We start from the raw sequence: 22,346 nt of genomic DNA, 5'->3' as shown, positions 1-22,346 counted from the left end.
AATCCAATCAACTACTCATACCTCAAGCTGCACTTAAACATTTCAAGGGAACAAAGCAAATTTAAGTGCATCTCTCTTGTTTTACAGTAGGTCAAATGCTTTGTGTACATCCAATAATATCCAGTATCACACAATGTTTTTGCTCAAACATTTGAAATAAAATGGACTCAGGGACATTATGTTAAAAAAATATATAGTCTAAAAACAAAGCTTGAAAAAAAAATGGCTGAAACAGCAAATTAAATAAACAAGCACCCTGCATAGACAGTTGACATTGTGTCATATTTTTGTCTTTGTCAAAGCTTTTTTTTTTACACTTGTTTTAGGACAATGTATTGTTGAGGGAGCTAATGGGCCCACACCCATCTATAAAAATAAAAAAATTCAAACTAGATGTACAAACCCAAGAAATGTTTTGGGTCTCAGAAAGAACACATTGTAGTCCCGGGAATTGAGGAACTAAATTATGAGTGGATGTGTAATTTGTGCTGACCCACAGAATTTAGTTGGTGGTGGAAATGGCCCCATGCCTTTTGTTGAAGTGGGTAGACAAATGTGAACACAAACACAAATGGATGAGGAGGGCTGGCTGAAAGACCCTATAAGAAGATTATATATTATTTCTGTAAAATCAAAAAGTAGAGCGGGACATTTCATGGGGAGCTCATATGCAGCGGGATTTCAGTATATCAGAGGCAACCCTCCATTGGCAGCAGCAAATCATGGTCTGGAAAAGCGATTCACAGAAAAAGAGTACTATTAACAACTCATCATTAGTATTGACCTTTGTTTCACAAAAAATCCAAAGACTGTATTCATTTTCAGACTTCATACTTGTCAACTTAGAAGGTAAAGTGGCGGATATTATCCCACAATAATCAAAAGCTATGTGTATTCACTCCAAACAGGCCTGATCCATCCACAAGCTGTTGCTGTAGTCATTCTTCCTCATCTGGAGAATACAGGGAATTAATGATGCAGTGGCAATACAATTGGGCTTTTCTGAGTAGGTGGTATTTTTTTGAAGTTCAATTCAATGGCTTGATAACAAAATGACTGTTCTATGCTCTACTGAAGTGTGTATTGATCCAGACAAGACACAACGTGGCTATAATGGTCTGCATTGGGAAAAGACTTAATAGGAGGGAGCAGCACAGAGACATGCACTGAGGCACCTTATACGGGAGCCAGAGAGAACTACTGTAATCTAATATGGCAACCCAACTTCTTGAGGTTACGCACAGGGAACATTTAGGAAAAAGAAACAAATGTCCGGGTTCATTGGACAGTTTAGATGATGCCTTGTTTTAGTGTAGGACTAATGGGTATCCCCTTTGACACCCTAGGGTCATTTATCATTTCTTAGAGGGGCATGTTTTCCATGAAGAAGGCAAAAGCTACACACATATTCGTGAGACAATGAACATATATATATATTTCCTTATAGTAGAAGATTGTATCAATGTTATCAAGATAGAATTTTCAGGGGAAACGACAAATCAAAGGAGTTGGTTCGGTTGTCTATAACTAATCTTACGTATTTCCTTACAACAACAAATGGACAATTTATTAAACAAATTATTAAACAAATAAACGTTTTTTTCTGATTAAGAACATATCACTACTTTGGTTCGGTAACAAAGTACAAGTTTTATTACACAATACAATGTTATAAAAAAGAATACATTAAAACCATTACACAATATACATGATCATCACAATGTTATTAAAATACAATAAAAAGGTCACAGAATCAAAAGGTCGACGCGGCGTTTCGGCTTTTTTCTAGTATGCCTTCATCAGGACTGATTCTAGACCATTAAAATAATAAAACACAAAGTTACCAAACAGGTAAAAACCGTCTTTTAACATTATTTGTCTGTCCATTGTTGCTTCTGACCCCCCTGGTTAGAAATACTATTTTTCTCCTAAACTATACACATATTACATTTTTAGTTACACTGAATATTGTTGCTTCTGTACCATTCATGAGGTTTCTTACTAGACAGATCTTAAAATAGTCTTAACACTGTTTGCCTTCCCCTTGGATATATCTACTACATATATAAGAGAGAGACACCCATTTGCTCCTTCACTAAAAGAAAAGTACCTCCTATAATCAGGTGCGTACCTTGTTGGTCCAGTTGAATTTATTATCCCCCTGGATGGAACTACTTGGTTCTATGAGAAGTCCTTTTTTGAAATTCGGACTCTTGGTGCTTTGCTCATTCAATGTACGCAAAGTTGCTCTGTCTCCTAAGTAGAGAACCAATGATCAAATGACCATTTAATATGGATAAGTGGATTTGCATATTTGGGCTGCATTCCATAAAAAGAAACTTTTCATTACATACCAAAGTCATGGGTTTGTTAAATTTCCTTGACTTCCAGACCAGTTTATCAAGATTTCTACAGTACGAGGTTTGATACTCTCCTTTTCTACCTGTGGATATTAAATTGCATGTATTGAGGGTTTTGTTTTTTTAATAAAGAAATTTTTAATTATTACTATCATATTTATCGTCTAACCACTGGTCTGGAAGTCAAGGAAATTTAACAAACCCATGACTTTGGTATGTAATGAAAAGTTTCTTTTTATGGAATGCAGCCCAAATATGCAAATCCACTTATCCATATTAAATGGTCATTTGATCATTGGTTCTCTACTTAGGAGACAGAGCAACTTTGCGTACATTGAATGAGCAAAGCACCAAGAGTCCAAATTTCAAAAAAGGACTTCTCATAGAACCAAGTAGTTCCATCCAGGGGGATAATAAATTCAACTGGACCAACAAGGTACGCACCTGATTATAGGAGGTACTTTTCTTTTAGTGAAGGAGCAAATGGGTGTCTCTCTCTTATATATGTAGTAGATATATCCAAGGGGAAGGCAAACAGTGATAAGACTATTTTAAGATCTGTCTAGTAAGAAACCTCATGAATGGTACAGAAGCAACAATATTCAGTGTAACTAAAAATGTAATATGTGTATAGTTTAGGAGAAAAATAGTATTTCTAACCAGGTGGGTCAGAAGCAACAATGGACAGACAAATAATGTTAAAAGACGGTTTTTACCTGTTTGGTAACTTTGTGTTTTATTATTTTAATTGTCTAGAATCAGTCCTGATGAAGGCATACTAGAAAAAAGCCGAAACGCCGCGTCGACCTTTTGATTCTGTGACCTTTTTATTGTATTTTAATAACATTGTGATGATCATGTATATTGTGTAATGGTTTTAATGTATTCTTTTTTATAACATTGTATTGTGTAATAAAACTTGTACTTTGTTACCGAACCAAAGTAGTGATATGTTCTTAATCAGAAAAAAACGTTTATTTGTTTAATAATTTGTTTAATAAATTGTCCATTTGTTGTTGTAAGGAAATACATAAGATTAGTTATAGACAACCGAACCAACTCCTTTGATTTGTCGTTTCCCCTGAAAATTCTGTCTTGATAACATTGATACAATCTTCTACCATAAGGAAATATATATATATATGTTCATTGTCTCACGAATATGTGTGTAGCTTTTGCCTTCTTCATGGAAAACATGCCCCTCTAAGAAATGATAAATGACCCTAGGGTGTCAAAGGGGATACCCATTAGTCCTACACTAAAACAAGGCATCATCTAAACTGTCCAACGAACCCGGACGTTTGTTTCTTTTTCCTTGAATGTTTCCCCACCGTCCTCTACAAAGCTAGAGTGGGGTCCTCCTATTTGTTTACACATACGCACAGGGAACTCCTCGATCCAACCCACTAGACAGTAGTATGCCATCCCAACCATATTTACCACACTGACAGTTTGCATGCTAGTCTAGCACTAGAGGTAGGAAGAGAACGCGAGGGTCTGGGAGAACAGAGTATCCTAGTCATAATGACTAGATGGATTTAACCGGAAATACAGGTAAGCACCTATCCTGTAGGGCAGTTTAAAAGGTGGGTATCTCATTACTAACGATAAGCTGTCAACAACTTTTAGTCGCCAAACGTCTAGACCGGGAACAGTAGATACCAATGTTATAAGGTGGGTACATTTTAATTAAATACTCTCCTTTAGAGCAAAGGTGACACAGTAGAGTGGATAACTTAGCAGCAGACTTGTGATAGAAGACAGGTTAGTCGGAAATGGTGATATCAAGAGAAAGGAAGATAGTGACTGAGCCAGGGACTTTCAAACCCACAAGACAACTCTAAACAAGCATTGGAAATGCAATAGGTCTTGCATTAGAAAAGTTGGAGCTATTGGTCTTGTAAATGACAAATATTTTATTTATTTGTTGGTTTTTAAAATAGCTAAATTGATAGCTTTGTCATTTACAACGCCAATAGTTCTAATTTTCGCGAATGTGACACCTATAGCATTTGGAATGCAACATGTTTTGTATTTACGTGAGTGAGGGTGTGTGAGGGTGTGTGAGGGGGTGTGAAGGTTAGGGTGTGAGGGTGACTGAGGGTGCGTGAGGGTGAGGGGGGTGAGGGTGGGTGAGGGAGGGTGAAGGTGTGAGGCTGAGTGAGGGTGAGAGGGTTGTGAGGGGTGTGAGGGTGAGTGAGGGTGTGTGAGGATGAGGGGGTGAGGATGAGTGAGGGTGTCTTTTATAGAACTTCTAGCTTGTCTTGGTCCTCTTCCCAAAGTATTTACCCTGCATTCTCTTTCTTGCCACCATGACAAATCCGTTGCACATTTGTTACAACACTCCTGAGCCATTAGCTCGATACAAGACACAATAGTGCCTCTGTTTCGTTTTTCTTTTTGGTCAAGCAGAGACTTTTTGAAAACAAACTGTATCAGGAATATATTGTTGATGTACTTTTCCTCACACATGAGCTTCCCTACGTGACTCGATGTCTCAATAATTGTCAAACTGATTTGAACGCATCTTGAGCCCTAAAAAACAATGTGTATCCTTCAGTTTCCATCATTCTTGGGGTTTTATCATAGGTCTCCATGTCAAGCTCATTGGAACGTCTAATAAACTAATAAATCTTTGACTTTCTACCTCTGAACAGTGACATACAAGAATCTCTTGCCACCTCACCATGTAATGATTAAATGTCTTGCTAGCGTCCCAGTGAAATGAGTGACACAAATCATCGTTAAACAAACGTACAGATGATTTGCATTATGACAACAGCAGTCCTTTTAGTATTAGATAAATAACCAAACAAATTGTGTTTTTTTTTGTTTGTTTATACTTGTTCAAAACACACTATTGCAACAAACAAGCTTCAAAACGTACCAGTCCGGAAATCAAGTCTTTGATAAATATAAGATAGTCCTTGAATAAACCAAAGGAGGAGTATAAATGTACAATTGGGAAGCATCATACTATAATTATCAATAACCTAAACAAATCCCCAAAACAGGCCCGCTAAGAGACACAGTAAAACATTATAAACAAAGAATTATTTAAACTATTACGTTTAGGCAGTCTTCATAGCACTAACAGCATCAGCCTGCCGCTCAAAACTGAAAGACAAGAACTTTTTTTTGATTGAAGTAGCTTTCTGTTCACCGTGGGAAAATAAAAATGAAAACCTTAAATTGACGTTGCACAGATCTGGAGTAACAGTAAACTCAGTTTTAATGTTATTGTTTATGATTTTATACTTTGCTAAAATCGAATAAAGCATTTCTGAATCTGAATCTATTGTTTGTGTGTGGTAATTCCATTTCAGTACTCTGCAATTATCAGTAAAACCCCAAGGATTGAGGAATACCTTTCTGGGACTGATTCTTCAACTCGGAAAACAATACGGAATTCACTTTTCTCTGAGGTTATACCACATACATTTGCCAACAGTGTTGGACCAACCTTTACATTCTTGCGTGGCCAATCACGTGCCTCTTGATATAGCACGAACCCCGTAAGCGGAAGCTGTAAACTTTATCCTGCCCCATTTATCACCTGCCACGTCCGACGCACTCGATTAAAATGCCTTGAATCCAGCAAAGCGCGCGACAGTTTGTCTTTTTCATACTTCTCTTTAGATGTAAAAGCCCGGGCCAAGATCGGTTCCATTTCGATGAGAAATATAAGTGGCCAAGCCCCAGCAGTTGTCTACTTTCAATGGATGGGTGGCAAGAATTATGCACGATTTCAAAGCTTTGAATAAATAAGACAAAAATGGCAAGCCTTTGGCGATGTGGCTGAATAAAAGACGGCGCAGTTAATGGGAGCACATAAAAGTCTGTGGTTTCTTTATATAAGTGTATAGCACACCTTAATAAAGTGGAAATTCCATAGGTGCCATGTCTATAGAGCAAATGGAAGATTGCCAGCCTCGGTCTTACTAAGAGGTTGTCCTCGCCATAGGTTGTCCATAAGTATATTAATATGTGAGCTGTCTTTCTGACATCTCTGACACTGGGGGCTCTTGGGTGTAAATTCTCTTTGGAGCACAGCTCATCAAGGGAAGCTCAAACCACTTAATAAAAACGTGTTTTTAAAGTTCAGCATTACACAAATCAAAAGACAAGCTAGAGAGAAAAGCTGGCCATGGACAAACGCTCTATGCAAATAGAGTTAGCAGTCGGTGTATTGAGTCACACGAAATGGGCAAGTTTGTCCTTCACTTTTCATAGATTGTAATTAACGCAAATGTAACAAGCAGCAGGGAAAGCATTCCCTTCCGCTTGAAAAACAAAGAAGCCTGTGGAGGGCATTGCTGTGGGAGGGGGGAGGAGTAATGCGACACGGCGGGCAGGGGAGGGGGCGGAGCGGGGAGAGCTGCGATGAGGGTGTGAAGCAGCAGGGGCCTTTGAAGTGAAGCTAAGCTTCACTTCAAAGGTGTGGGAGGAGTGCGGCTGAGGCAGAGTGCACGCAGGGGGAAGCTTGTGGGGGGGAGCGGGAAGAGCTGCTGGGGAACAGACTTTACCCAACTGGCGATTTGATGATGTGCACGCGTATTTTAGGTCAATGCGCTTGCACAGCACCAATTCGCCCAGTTGGGTAAAGTCTGTTTAAGTCGCTATAGTCTCGCTCTGCTCAATGCGCATGCACATTGAGATGCGAGACCTAAAAATGACTACAACTATAAATGGAGCGAAAAAAGTTCAAACTGCATGACTTTCTGGGGTATAAAAAAAAAAAAGAACAAGGATAAAAATGATTGCTAGGAAACTGAAAGTAGAACATCAAGAGTGACTTGAATCCAGCTGTGTGTATAAAGCATGAGAAACATACCATTTAATTTTGCAGAAGTCGTTATAATGTTCATCCTCCGACCGTAAGAGTCCTCTTCTTTGAAATGTGACAAGGATATGAGTGAACTAACACATAATTGTCATCCAAGCTAGTAAATGTTGTGCCAAACATCAAATATTTTTGTAATATTAGCACATAAAAGCAAATAATATTAATACATAACAGCAAAACATAACTATGCAAAACAGCAAAAAGAAGAAAAAGTCAACACATTCTCACAACAAAAAAATACCTTTAATCCTCTCCAGAGGATAGGTTGGTACAGTCGAAATAACATTTCCTCCACACCCTGACGAAGCTTCTGTTGATGAAAGTAACTCAGCAACTATGAAAATACACCGGGTTGGTGAACCAAAAAAAGAGTATGGAACTTAATGTGTCGCCGGGATTTGTTTTTGACTACATGAACAATTTATCACAATTTGTTACGAAAATGGAACAGCAATACATTTGTTTTACTGTGAGCCTCTCTTATTTAAACATCAAAAGACACTATTAATACTATTTCAGTCAGTCAATACAAAGAAATTATAGCTGACGCAATCAAATGTAACAGCTGATAGAAAAGCGTATTGTAAATGAACATTATATATAAACAAAAGCTCAGGTTCAGGATTGTACACAAGTGTAGGTAAAAGCGCCAATTGCAGTGTTGCAGAAGTATTTTCAGCAATACCATAAGATACATGTGAGAATAAAGAAGGCAAATTAAGGACATTGCTTATGGGGTGCTTCTACTGATGTGTAAACCAATGGATGATAATTTACTCGTACGGCAATAAACCATTTTATGAAGAGAACTCTACACCATCAACAAATGCAAAGAAAACGATCTGCTCTTTAGGGTCTCCAAAGAAATATGAAGATTAAACAGAAGTTCTACTGTTCACAAGGCGTTCTTAAATGTTCTTCTACCACATCAAACTTTCCTGTCTGTTAAATGATTCCAGAAGTTTGCCAAGAAGACCGCATTGTCAAACCCTAGTGTCGATGCCATGTTTCCCTAGTTTCCTAAACAGTTCAGCACACTGTGTCAAAATGTAATGTGGGCAGACGTGGTGGAAAGACATACTTCTGAATGGGTGGGAAATTACTCCTGCTTCATGGTGAAATGAGTTGCGCTCGTGTGCCCTACCCCTCTCCCCAACCCCCCCATCCCCAACTTCCCCCACCACCACCCTGACATTCACGATTGGTCTGCTGTAAAAGTGTTCTGATTCAGACTCAAATTAATTTTGACCATTCTGGACAGTGCAGAATATGTTCTACCAAATGGATATACATTTCAATCCCATGGGAGTTGCTCCACATGTTTTGTTATTCCCCCTAGCAGATGTACAATGTGGGTGCACCCCTTTCCCAGCAAAGATTGTCTAGCGAGATATAATGGAAAAGAGTCTACTATTCCCTTAACAGGTTATGTGGAAGCATACCACAAGTGATAGCTAATTCACAGTTTAGAGGCACAGGACTTTTTAACACCTTGGCTGCTAATGGTTTTACCCTCCTGTGCTGCTCCTACTAGAATCCCATTGTTCATGACGAGCTCAGCTCTTCATAAGCACAGCTCCACTGTGCCTCATGGCGAGCTGAGCTCGTCATGAGCAGCGAAGGGGTTAACTAGCCCTGAGGGAAAGCTCTGCTAACCTTATTGATGAAACTTGCACAGACACCTCTTAAACTAATATATGACGTTTTTCCGCATACAACTACCCCGCATACCATCACTCCGCAAAAATGATTCCGCAAATACTATCACTCCGCAAATTAACACAGCGCAAACTTTTACAACGAATATGCCTTTACCACGCATGCCTTTACAACGCAAAGGCATACATGATAAAGGTATACTCATTGTAAAAGTTTTAAAGGTAAGGGAGTACCCTGCAAAAAAAACTAACCTACACTACACAGACACCACCCTACACAAACACAACCCTAAACCCTAAAACACTACCCTACACATACACTACACTACACAAACACAACCCTAAAACACTACCCCCTGCATGACACTACACAAACACTACAACACTACTCTAAACCCTAAAACACTACCCCCTATATGACCCTACACTACACAAACACTACAACACTACCCTAAACCCTAAAACACTACCCCCAGCATGACCCTACACTACACAAACACTACACCGCTACCCTAAACCCTAAAACACTACCACCAGCATGACCCTACACTACAACACTACCCTAAACCCTAAAACACTACCCCCAGCATGACACTACACAAACACTACAACACTCCCCTAAACCTAAACACTACCCCCAGCATGGCCCTACACTACACAAACACTACAACACGTCTCTAAACTCTAAAACACTACCCCAGCATGACCCTACACTACATAAACACTACAACACTACCCCCAGCATGACCCTACACAACACAAACACTACAACACTACCCTGAACCCTAAAACACTACCACCACCATGACCCTACACTACAACACTCCCCTAAACCCTAAAACACTACCCCCAGCATGACACTACACAAACACTACAACACTCCCCTAAACCTAAACACTACCCCCAGCATGGCCCTACACTACACAAACACTACAACACTTCTCTAAACTCTAAAACACTACCCCAGCATGACCCTACACTACATAAACACTACAACACTACCCCCAGCATGACCCTACACTACACAAACACTACAACACTACCCTAAACCCTAAAACACTACCACCAGCATGACCCTACACTACAACACTACCCTAAACCCTATAACACTACCCCCAGCACGACCCTACACTACACAACCACCACAACTCTACACTACACTAACACTACACTACACAATCACTACCCCAGCATGACCCCCCACCCCTAAAAAATTAACCCAAACCTCCTTACCTCTCTTGTCGTCGTGGTTCCACACTCCTCCTGGTTCCATCTTCTTGAAGTCTATTTTTTTTACAACGCATGTGCATTTAGCATACATGCCTTTACAACGTAATTCGTTGTAAAGGCATGCGTGGTAAATGCACATGCATTGTGAAAAAATGCGGAGTGATGGTATGCGAGGTCAAAGACCTCACAAAGTAATGGTATGCGGACTGAAAGTCAGCGGGAAAAAAGATTCGGAGTACCCGTGCCATACCCTCATAAACGCAACACTTTGCTTCCTTCATAGCATGGTAGTGTGTTTCAGCAGAGCTCGAGAAGACAAGCAATATAAATCTACACAAAATTGCACTTACCTGTACAGGTAAAAGGCATGTTAGCTTCCCTTTTCTTGGTACAGCCCCTTGGGCTCTTGGGCTATGCTCAGGAGACACTATTAAAGTTGTATACGGGTTTGATTTTTCAGTACATTCTACATCCAGATCAGAATCCAGTCTGGTAATAAAGAAATAATTTGAACTATGTAAAGCCCAACACTCATCTTTTTGGCCAATTCTGGGCTTTTCCCTTCCGGATTGCAATGGGAGATGATTGGCAAGAGGAGAGTTGCCCACTTAGTGACTTGGCTTTACCACTCCTTTGTGGAAATTACAAATAACATTTACTCAGTACTGCCTGGCTAGAGACATGAGTTTTACAAAAAAAACTCTGCAGCCAAGTCAGAGAAAGCAGCTGTCAAGGAGCAGGACGCTAAGTATTGCTATTTCTCGCATGACACTTCCCAAACACCCTTTAATAATGTGACCAACCCTAGGAGTAGATCCAGCATCAACGTTACATGGTCATGGAAATAAAAGGTCATTTTGGAGGGTGAATGGGAGCTGCAGTATATATTGTCCTGGAAATGCTAGCATTGGATATTCGCGAGATAGAATGGTTTGAATCAATGAAACAGGACTATAATCTGAAAAGGATTGCAGATTATGTTGTAGGGAACTGGCCGAAAGATTAGAGAATAGAAATAAAACGAGGCTGCTTTTTCACATGATTAGTAGGGAGCCTGATAGTGAAGGGAAGTTATTGCTTAGAAGCGATAGGTTTGTTTTGGCATGTTCTTCACGATCTAAGAAAATCAACATTGGCAGCTACTTCCGATATCCCTTGATATCCCTTTAGTGACAACAACTTATTGATTGCATATATGTAGAACAATAAGGATGAGCCTACCAACATGTGTTCTGGTTCCAATCATTCCAAACAACATATAAACATAGAAGCATTCTGTAGTTCTTCCCGATTGACCCTTGCATCATCTTGATATATATTTACTAGGCGAGTTGGAGGTAACTGAAATGTTACACAATGTTGATCTTTGAGATTCATTTTAAGTGGGTGGGGTTTAATTATTTCAGTTTGCTTATTTCGGATGACATCTTGGTACTCAATATATCATTTCTAAGGAGGGTTAACCAATGTCAGGAGCAGTCAGTCAATGGTTTTCAGTTTATTTTAACAAAGATGTGACATTTTCTTCCAACAAGTGGAATGAAATACAATAGAAACGCATTGTCCTTACAACAAACCAACAGATTGGGTTGTTGATGGAGTAAATATAATGGTAGAAGGGTGATCAAACTTATTTTGGCTTTTCGAGGTGATGCTAGTGATTCTACAAATGAAAAGATGTAGGGTGGCTTACCACTGTACCCCACATACTAGAGGAGGTTTTTCACCCTATAAAATGATCAGGAAATCGCCCACCTATTTCTCAGTGAAGTCCAATGTGACTGAGGAAATACAGATTAAGGGAACCTGTTTTGGAGCAAGTCGATTAATACCAAAAGAAACCAACATATTCTGAAACCGTGAAAACGTGGAGGACTTCGGTTATAACCAAGAATCAGAGTTAGGTAAAAAGAAAAAAGCTATCTGTGCTTTTTGAATGCTGCAGGTTAGAGAAACTCAAAGCCAGCTGTAAAAAAGGGAGGAAACATGTAGAAGACTTATGATACCAACACTCTAAACTTGGTGGGGAATAGCAGCACTGAGGCTGGATCTCAGGAAGCAATGAGAAAGTAACTTTGGAAGTGGTGTTAGAGAAGAGTGGACAAGTAAGTGTGTGAAAGCCATGATTCTGATAGTGGAGGTATTGTATTGTATTGGCAGTGTGACTACAGCATATGTCACAGTGAACTTAAAGAACAAGTTACTTACCTTCGGTAACGCTTTTTCTGGTAGATACAGTATCTGCCTGTGGATTCCTCACCTTGTGAATATGCCCTTGCGTCAGCAACATTCGAAAATTCTTTTTGTAGCTTTGTGCTGACGTGGACGACTTCATAGAGGCACGGCATCGCGCACGACTCCGCTGACGTCACTGACACCATAATAAGCCCACGCCGGCGTGATGACATCAGTTCCGCCCTTTTTCCGTGCCTTCGAGGCACACGGACGGACCGATGAAAGTAGAAATATACAGAGTATACACAGTACAAAAATGTCAAGACAACACACACAATGTGAAGCAAATGCAGCAATGCAATTAAAATAAAACATGTCCTTGACAATCAACTCAGGTATAGAAGAGTGGTCAACGGGGAGGCGGGTGGGTCAGTGAGGCATCCACAGGCAGATACTGTATCTACCAGAAAAAGCGTTACCGAAGGTAAGTAACGTGTTCTTCTGATAGATACATCTGCCAGTGGATTCCTCACCTTGTGAATAGAGTCCCACAGCAGTCCCCACTCCGGAGGAGGGTGTCCACTCTCCTATACCAGGATATCTTGAAGGACAGAGCGAGCAAAGTGGCCGTCCTTCCTCTCCTCGGTATCCAAGCAGTAATGCTTCGCGAAAGTGTGGAGGGAGGCCCAAGTCGCGGCTCTACAAATCTCCTCAACAGGTACAACTCTGGAAAGAGCAGATGTTGAAGACTTAGCTCTAGTAGAATGAGGCCTTATACCCTCTGGAGGTTCTTGCCCGCGAGGGAGTAGCAGATCTTGATGCATAAAACAATCCATATCGAGAGCGTGCGCTTGTGCACCGCCTTCCCCTTCTTGCAGCCAGGAAAACCAACAAGCAGCTGGTCTTCCGACCTGAACTCTCTCGTCCTGTCCAGGTAGAAACTCACCGCCCTCTTAGGGTCCAAGCAGTGAAGCTTTTCTCTTCCTTGGAAGGGTGAGGGGGAGGATAGAAGGTAGGGAGGGTAACTGACTGCCCCAGATGAAACGGAGTTACCACCTTCGGCAGAAAAGCAGCCCTGATCCTGAGAACCATTTGATCAGCATGAATGGACAAAAACAGGGGCTTTGAACTAAGAGCTTGAAGCTCACTTACCCTCCTTGCCGAGGTAATTGCCACCAGAAAAACAGTCTTGAAAGACAAAAGTCTCATGGGACACTTGTGCATTGGTTCGAAAGGCGAACCCATAAGAAACGTAAGCACAAGGTTCAAATCCCATTGAGGAACAATAAAAGGTGTTGGAGGAAACTTATTTGTAAGGCCCTTGATGAATCGTAATACAATAGGAGATTTAACCCCTTGCGTGCGGGGCGTATTTTCCGCCTGTGCTGACTCCGCCTTGCGCGGGCGGAGTCATGACGGAACGGTTCCGTCATCAGCACAGCTCACCCGATGCTGATGACGGAACCGTTCTGTCATCAGCACGCAAGGGGTTAAAGAAAGAAAGAGGGCTGGTCCGGCAAACAAAGGAAAGCCGATTAGGCTGATAAATAACCTTTGATAGTGGCCACCACAAAACCCTGCTGGGCCAAAGAAAGTGCAAATTGAAGTATATTGGACAAACGAGCCCTTAAAGGGTCAATGGACTTCTCCCCACACCAAGCAACAAATTTAGACCACTTATAAGAATAGATAGACTTAGTGGAGTCACGCCTGGCCAACAAAATGACATCCACCACATCGTGTGGAAGAGAAAAGGAACTCAGATTGCCCCGTTCAATCTCCAGGCATGAAGGTGTAAGGTCTGGAGGTGGGGGTGTAAAACCTGCCCCTCTATCTGGGAGAGGAGATCTGCCCTGTTAGAGAGACGGAGCGGCGAGCACGAGGAGAGGTGGAGAAGATCTGTGTACTACACCCTTCTTGGCCAATCCGGGGCGATCAATATAACTTGGGCCCGGTCTTGGCGAATCTTCCTCAGAACCCGAGGAATCAAGGGTATGGGAGGAAACGCGTAAAGGAGTTGCGAGTCCCAACTCAACTGAAACAGGTCCACCTGAGGAGTTCCCCACGTCCGGAAGACGTGACGAACCACCTCCGGGTGAAGCCTCCACTCGTGGTCGGCCGAGAACTGCCGACTGAGACTGTCTGCACGTAACTTCAGAACCCCGGCCAGATTTGCCATCAGACTAATCTGATGGTCCTGAACCCAGGACCAGAGACGCAGAGCCTCTCTGCAGAGACACTGCGACCCTACTCCTCCCTGCTTGTTGACATACCACATCGCAGAGGTGTTGTCCGTCAGGACTTGAACTGACCGACCGCGAAGGAAAGGGAGGAAGGCCTTGAGCGCTAAACGTATGGCCTGCAACTCTAGAAGGTTGATGTGAAGCAACCTTTCCTCTGGAGCCCCAAGACCCCTGACCTCCAGATCCCCCAGATGAGCACCCCACCCTAGAGTGGATGCATCCGTTATCACTATGGCCACCGATGGAGGTAGTTGAAAAGGCTTTCCTTGTGACAGATTGCCCTCCACGCTCCACCAAGGAAGATCCGCCGCAGTTTCCCTGAGATCTCCATCGTGCTGATACCACTGCCTGCGGAAGCACCACTGGAGCGCCCTCATGTGCCAGCCTGCATGGTTGACCAACAGAATGCAAGAAGCCATCAGACCGAGCAGAGGAAGGACCTTCAGGACCGGAACAACCGCTCCACTGTGAAATAAAGGAATCATTTCCTGTATGTTGTGAATCCTTTGAGGACCAGTACCGCACCTATGAACAGGTTGCGCTGGGAGGGCACCAGGTGAGACTTGGGTACATTTATCGAAAAACCCAACCTGTGCAACAACTGAGTTGTTTCCTGCAGATGATGGAGCACAATCGCTGGAGATTCTGCCTTGATCAGCCAATCGTCCTGATACGGAAATACAGGTATCCCAGACCTTCTGAGATGTGCAGCCACTACTGCCATCACCTTGGTGAAGACTCAAGGCGCAGTAGTAAGACCAAACGGAAGGACCGCAAACTGGTAGTGTTGCGACCCAACCGTGAAACGGAGATACTTCCTGTGCGACTTTAGGATAGGAATATGAAAATACGCATCCTGTAAATCGATCGACACCATCCAGTCTTCTTCCAGCAGCGCCTGAAGAACCTGCGCAAGGGTGAGCATCTTGAACCTCTCCTGTTTGAGATAGAGGTTCAAAATCCTGAGGTCCAGGATTGGAAGAAGTCTGCCATCCTTCTTGGGGGATCAGGAAATACCGGGAGTAGCATCCCTGACCCCTCTCCTGCTCGGGAACCACCTCTATCGCACCCTTTCTGAACAGTGCCAGGACTTCTTCCTGCAAGAGAAGCAGGTGGTCCTTCGAACAAAAACCATGGCAAGGAGGGTAATTTGGGGGAAACTCCCGAAAAGGAAGAGCATACCCATTTTCCACGAGATTGAGAACCCAAAGATCCGATGTAATCAATTCCCAATCTCGTAGGAAATGAGTAAGACGACCCCCCACTGGGCCCACATGATCCGGAATGGCGGATCTAGGGCTGCTTTGCTGCGTTGGCAGGGGGCTGGGAAGAGGAAGAGGAAGAGGAAGAGGAAGAGGAGGAGGAAGAGGAGGAGGAGGAGGCTTGACGACCTCTGGGACAAGATCTTGGTCTGCCCCTATAAGACTTGCACAGCGTATTTTGCTGCTGCTGTGGCTGTTGTTGAGATTGTTTGTAGGCTCGAAAGGAAGACCTGCCAAATCCTCTGAACTGCTTCCCAAATGTGCCTCTTGACTGAAGGCCCAACGACTTCGCCGTCGCTCTGTTTTGAAAACGCTCTAAAGCAGCGTCAGCCTTCTTCCCAAACAGTCCAGACCCTTCAAAGGGCAAATCCATCAAGGCAGACTGTACATCTGCTGAGAACTTTGACGACTTTAACCACGCAGCTCTCCTAGTGGCCACCGAAGAGCCCATGACTCTCGCCACCGAATCTGCCGTGTCCAGCCCACTCTGGATTACCTGCCTCGCTGCAGCCTGAGTGTTCGATACAACCTCCTGAAAGTCCTTTCTATCCCCTTCAGGAATCTTGGGCACTAACTGTTTTACAGAATCCATCAGGGCCTGGATGTAACGTCCCATCAGGCAAGTCGCATTAGTAGATTTTAATGCCATGCTGGCTGAGAAGACTTTCTTAGCTGCCTGGTCCTGCTTTCTCAATTCTTTCTCTCCAGGAACCTGCGGAAAAGCCCACGCAGACTTCTTAGAGCAGGCAGCGTGCACAACTAAACTTTCAGGCAGGGGGTGTGTAGATAAAAAGTCAGGGTCATTAGGAGCCACCCTATATCTCCTCGCAACTGCCCTTGAAACGGCAGGGGCTGACAGAAGTTTCTTCCACACCTCATAGATTGGCTCAGCCAAAGCATCATTGAATGGCAGCATTGGTTCAATTACAGAGTAAGGTGAATGGAGGACCTCCGTCAGAATATTTGACTTGTAATCAGCAGTAGGCAGAGTGATGTTTAACAAGTCTGCCGCCTTCTTTATTACCACATGGTAAGGAGTCACATCTCTAGAAGGTGTATCAGATGTAGAGGCCAAATCCCACTCAGGAGACAATTCCAGGCCACTAGCCTCCCTCAGGTCATAACAAGCATTTGCAATGCAATAGGTCTCGCATTATTTAAGTTTGAGCTATTAGCATTGTAAATGGCAATTGTTTTTTGCTTTATGCTATATTTTTTTTTTTACATAAAAAGCTTCATATAAAATATGTTTTATTAAAGTTATTTATGCAGTATCTAAATTTTGTTTGCATAAAACAGTATAATAATATCTTAGTAAAAAAGTCAAATATTTTAATGGAAATTCACCAAACGTTCATTTATGTGTTGGTTTTGAAAATAGCTAAATTAATAGCTTTGTCATTTACAATGCCAATAGTTATAACTTTCGCAAATGTGACACCTATAGCATTTGTAATGCAACATTTGTATTTACGTGACTTAGATGTATTGATATTACAAATAACAATGGCTTTTAATTTTTTTTAATACTTAATAAAAGTGATTGTAATTTATAATGGCAATAGCTTAAACTTTTGTAAATAACTTTTGTGAAGATTATGTTCAGTGTATTTTATTGTAACAAAATCCAAGAACAGAAGTGAAATATTAACATCTTTTTGTGACATTTGTAATAAAGCTTGAAACATTGAGAGAACATATTTGTGCTGTGGTGGTGCTGAGTGATGCTGTGGTGGTGCTGAATGGGGCTGTGGTGATGCTGAGTGATGCAGTGGTGGTGCTGAGTGGTGCTATGGTGGTGCTGTGGTGGTGCTGAGTGATGCTGTGGTGGTGCTGAGTGGTGCTGTGGTGGTTCTGAGTGATGCTGTGGTGGTTCTGACTGATAATGTGGTGGTGCTGAGTGACTGTACTCACTGTCACTCTGCACGCACTGTCACTCTGCACGCACTCTGCACGCACTGTCACTCTGCACGCACTCTGCACTCACTGTCACTCTGCACTCACTGTCACTCTGCACTCACTGTCACTCTGCACGCACTCTGCACTCACTGTCACTCTGCACTCACTGTCACTCTGCACTCACTGTCACTCTTCACGCACTCTGCACTCACTGTCACTCTGCACTCACTGTCACTCTGCACGCACTCTGCACTCACTGTCACTCTGCACTCACTGTCACTCTGCACGCACTCTGCACTCACTGTCACTCTGCACTCACTGTCACTCTGCACGCACTCTGCACTCACTGTCACTCTGCACTCACTGTCACTCTGCACGCACTCTGCACTCACTGTCACTCTGCACTCACTGTCACTCTGCACTCACTGTCACTCTGCACGCACTCTGCACTCACTGTCACTCTGCACTCACTGTCACTCTGCACGCACTCTGCACTCACTGTCACTCTGCACTCACTGTCACTCTGCACTCACTGTCACTCTGCACTCACTGTCACTCTGCACTCACTGTCACTCTGCACTCACTCTGCACTCACTGTCACTCTGCACTCACTGTCACTCTGCACTCACTCTGCACTCACTGTCACTCTGCACTCACTGTCACTCTGCACTCACTCTGCACTCACTGTCACTCTGCACTCACTGTCACTCTGCACTCACTGTCACTCTGCACTCACTGTCACTCTGCACTCACTGTCACTCACTGTCACTCTGCACTCACTGTCACTCTGCACTCACTGTCACTCTGCACTCACTGTCACTCTGCACTCACTGTCACTCTGCACTCACTGTCACTCTGCACGCACTCTGCACTCACTGTCACTCTGCACTCACTGTCACTCTGCACTCACTGTCACTCTGCACTCACTGTCACTCTGCACTCACTCTGCACTCACTGTCACTCTGCACTCACTGTCACTCTGCACTCACTGTCACTCTGCACTCACTCTGCACTCACTGTCACTCTGCACTCACTCTGCACTCACTGTCACTCTGCACTCACTGTCACTCTGCACTCACTGTCACTCTGCACTCACTGTCACTCTGCACTCACTGTCACTCTGCACTCACTGTCACTCTGCACTCACTGTCACTCTGCACTCACTGTCACTCTGCACGCACTCTGCACTCACTGTCACTCTGCACTCACTGTCACTCTGCACTCACTGTCACTCTGCACTCTGTCACTCTGCACGCACTGTCACTCTGCACGCACTCTGCACTCACTGTCACTCTGCACTCACTGTCACTCTGCACTCACTGTCACTCTGCACTCACTGTCACTCTGCACTCTCTGTCACTCTGCACTCTCTGTCACTCTGCACTCTCTGTCACTCTGCACTCTCTGTCACTCTGCACTCTCTGTCACTCTGCACTCTCTGTCACTCTGCACTCACTGTCACTCTGCACTCACTGTCACTCTGCACTCACTGTCACTCTGCACTCACTGTCACTCTGCACTCACTGTCACTTCGCACTCACTGTCACTTCGCACTCACTGTCACTCCGCACTCACTGTCACTCTGCACTCACTGTCACTCTGCACGCACTCTGCACTCACTGTCACTCTGCACTCACTGTCACTCTGCACGCACTCTGCACTCACTGTCACTCTGCACTCACTGTCACTCTGCACGCACTCTGCACTCACTGTCACTCTGCACTCACTGTCACTCTGCACGCACTCTGCACTCACTGTCACTCTGCACTCACTGTCACTCTGCACGCACTCTGCACTCACTGTCACTCTGCACTCACTGTCACTCTGCACGCACTCTGCACTCACTGTCACTCTGCACTCACTGTCACTCTGCACGCACTCTGCACTCACTGTCACTCTGCACTCACTGTCACTCTGCACTCACTGTCACTCTGCACTCACTGTCACTCTGCACTCACTGTCACTCTGCATGCACTCTGCACTCACTGTCACTCTGCACTCACTGTCACTCTGCACTCACTCTGCACTCACTGTCACTCTGCACTCACTGTCACTCTGCACTCACTCTGCACTCACTGTCACTCTGCACTCACTGTCACTCTGCACTCACTGTCACTCTGCACTCACTGTCACTCTGCACTCACTGTCACTCTGCACTCACTGTCACTCTGCACTCACTGTCACTCACTGTCACTCTGCACTCACTGTCACTCTGCACTCACTGTCACTCTGCACTCACTGTCACTCTGCACTCACTGTCACTCTGCACTCACTGTCACTCTGCACGCACTCTGCACTCACTGTCACTCTGCACTCACTGTCACTCTGCACTCACTGTCACTCTGCACTCACTGTCACTCTGCACTCACTCTGCACTCACTGTCACTCTGCACTCACTGTCACTCTGCACTCACTCTGCACTCACTCTGCACTCACTGTCACTCTGCACTCACTGTCACTCTGCACTCACTGTCACTCTGCACTCACTGTCACTCTGCACTCACTGTCACTCTGCACTCACTGTCACTCTGCACTCACTGTCACTCTGCACTCACTGTCACTCTGCACGCACTCTGCACTCACTGTCACTCTGCACTCACTGTCACTCTGCACTCACTGTCACTCTGCACTCTGTCACTCTGCACTCACTGTCACTCTGCACGCACTGTCACTCTGCACGCACTCTGCACTCACTGTCACTCTGCACTCACTGTCACTCTGCACTCACTGTCACTCTGCACTCTCTGTCACTCTGCACTCTCTGTCACTCTGCACTCTCTGTCACTCTGCACTCACTGTCACTCTGCACTCACTGTCACTCTGCACTCACTGTCACTCTGCACTCACTGTCACTCTGCACTCACTGTCACTCTGCACTCACTGTCACTCTGCACTCACTGTCACTCTGCACTCACTGTCACTTCGCACTCACTGTCACTTCGCACTCACTGTCACTTCGCACTCACTGTCACTCTGCACTCACTGTCACTCTGCACTCACTGTCACTCTGCACTCACTGTCACTCTGCACTCACTGTCACTCTGCACTCACTGTCACTCTGCACTCACTGTCACTCTGCACTCACTGTCACTCTGCACGCACTGTCACTCTGCACGCACTCTGCACTCACTGTCACTCTGCACTCTCTGTCACTCTGCACTCTCTGTCACTCTGCACTCTCTGTCACTCTGCACTCTCTGTCACTCTGCACTCTCTGTCACTCTGCACTCTCTGTCACTCTGCACTCTCTGTCACTCTGCACTCTCTGTCACTCTGCACTCACTGTCACTCTGCACTCACTGTCACTCTGCACTCACTGTCACTCTGCACTCACTGTCACTCTGCACTCACTGTCACTTCGCACTCACTGTCACTTCGCACTCACTGTCACTCCGCACTCACTGTCACTCTGCACTCACTGTCACTCTGCACTCACTGTCACTCTGCACTCACTGTCACTCTGCACTCACTGTCACTCTGCACTCACTGTCACTCTGCACTCACTGTCACTCTGCACTCACTGTCACTTCGCACTCACTGTCACTTCGCACTCACTGTCACTTCGCACTCACTGTCACTCCGCACTCACTGTCACTCTGCACTCACTGTCACTCCGCACTCACTGTCACTCCGCACTCACTGTCACTCCGCACTCACTGTCACTCCGCACTCACTGTCACTTCGCACTCACTGTCACTCTGCACTCACTGTCACTCTGCACTCACTGTCACTCTGCACTCACTCTGCACTCACTGTCACTCTGCACGCACTCTGCACTCACTGTCACTCTGCACGCACTCTGCACTCACTGTCACTCTGCACTCACTGTCACTCTGCACTCACTGTCACTCTGCACTCACTGTCACTCTGCACGCACTCTGCACTCACTGTCACTCTGCACTCACTGTCACTCTGCACTCTCTGTCACTCTGCACTCTCTGTCACTCTGCACTCTCTGTCACTCTGCACTCTCTGTCACTCTGCACTCACTGTCACTCTGCACTCACTGTCACTCTGCACTCACTGTCACTCTGCACTCACTGTCACTCTGCACTCACTGTCACTCTGCACTCACTGTCACTCTGCACTCACTGTCACTTCGCACTCACTGTCACTTCGCACTCACTGTCACTCCGCACTCACTGTCACTCTGCACTCACTGTCACTCTGCACTCACTGTCACTCTGCACTCACTGTCACTCTGCATGCACTCTGCACTCACTGTCACTCTGCACTCACTGCATGCACTCTGCACTCACTGTCACTCTGCACTCACTCTGCACTCACTGTCACTCTGCACTCACTGTCACTCTGCACTCACTGTCACTCTGCACTCACTGTCACTCTGCACTCACTGTCACTCTGCACTCACTGTCACTTCGCACTCACTGTCACTTCGCACTCACTGTCACTCCGCACTCACTGTCACTCTGCACTCACTGTCACTCCGCACTCACTGTCACTCCGCACTCACTGTCACTCCGCACTCACTGTCACTCCGCACTCACTGTCACTCTGCACTCACTGTCACTCTGCACTCACTGTCACTCTGCACTCACTGTCACTCTGCACTCACTCTGCACTCACTGTCACTCTGCACGCACTCTGCACTCACTGTCACTCTGCACTCACTGTCACTCTGCACTCACTGTCACTCTGCACTCACTGTCACT

General features: G+C 44.6%; 1 protein-coding gene across 1 annotated transcript in view; it reads right to left on the bottom strand.

The window, feature by feature from the left end:
• LOC147669133 (condensin-2 complex subunit G2-like) overlaps positions 1-22,346 on the bottom strand; it is a 399,698-nt gene that overhangs the window by 327,759 nt on the left and 49,593 nt on the right. The window contains exon 10 of the mRNA XM_086948201.1: positions 7,448-7,540. Coding sequence (XP_086804327.1) covers positions 7,448-7,540 — 93 coding nt within the window. The remainder of the gene's footprint in view (positions 1-7,447; positions 7,541-22,346) is intronic.

This window comes from Lissotriton vulgaris, unplaced genomic scaffold, assembly GCF_964263255.1.
Source record: "Lissotriton vulgaris unplaced genomic scaffold, aLisVul1.2 SCAFFOLD_836, whole genome shotgun sequence".
Classification (NCBI taxonomy): Eukaryota; Metazoa; Chordata; class Amphibia; order Caudata; family Salamandridae; genus Lissotriton; species Lissotriton vulgaris.
Note: the sequence above shows the minus strand (reverse complement) of the source record. Positions and strands in the feature narration are given on the sequence as shown.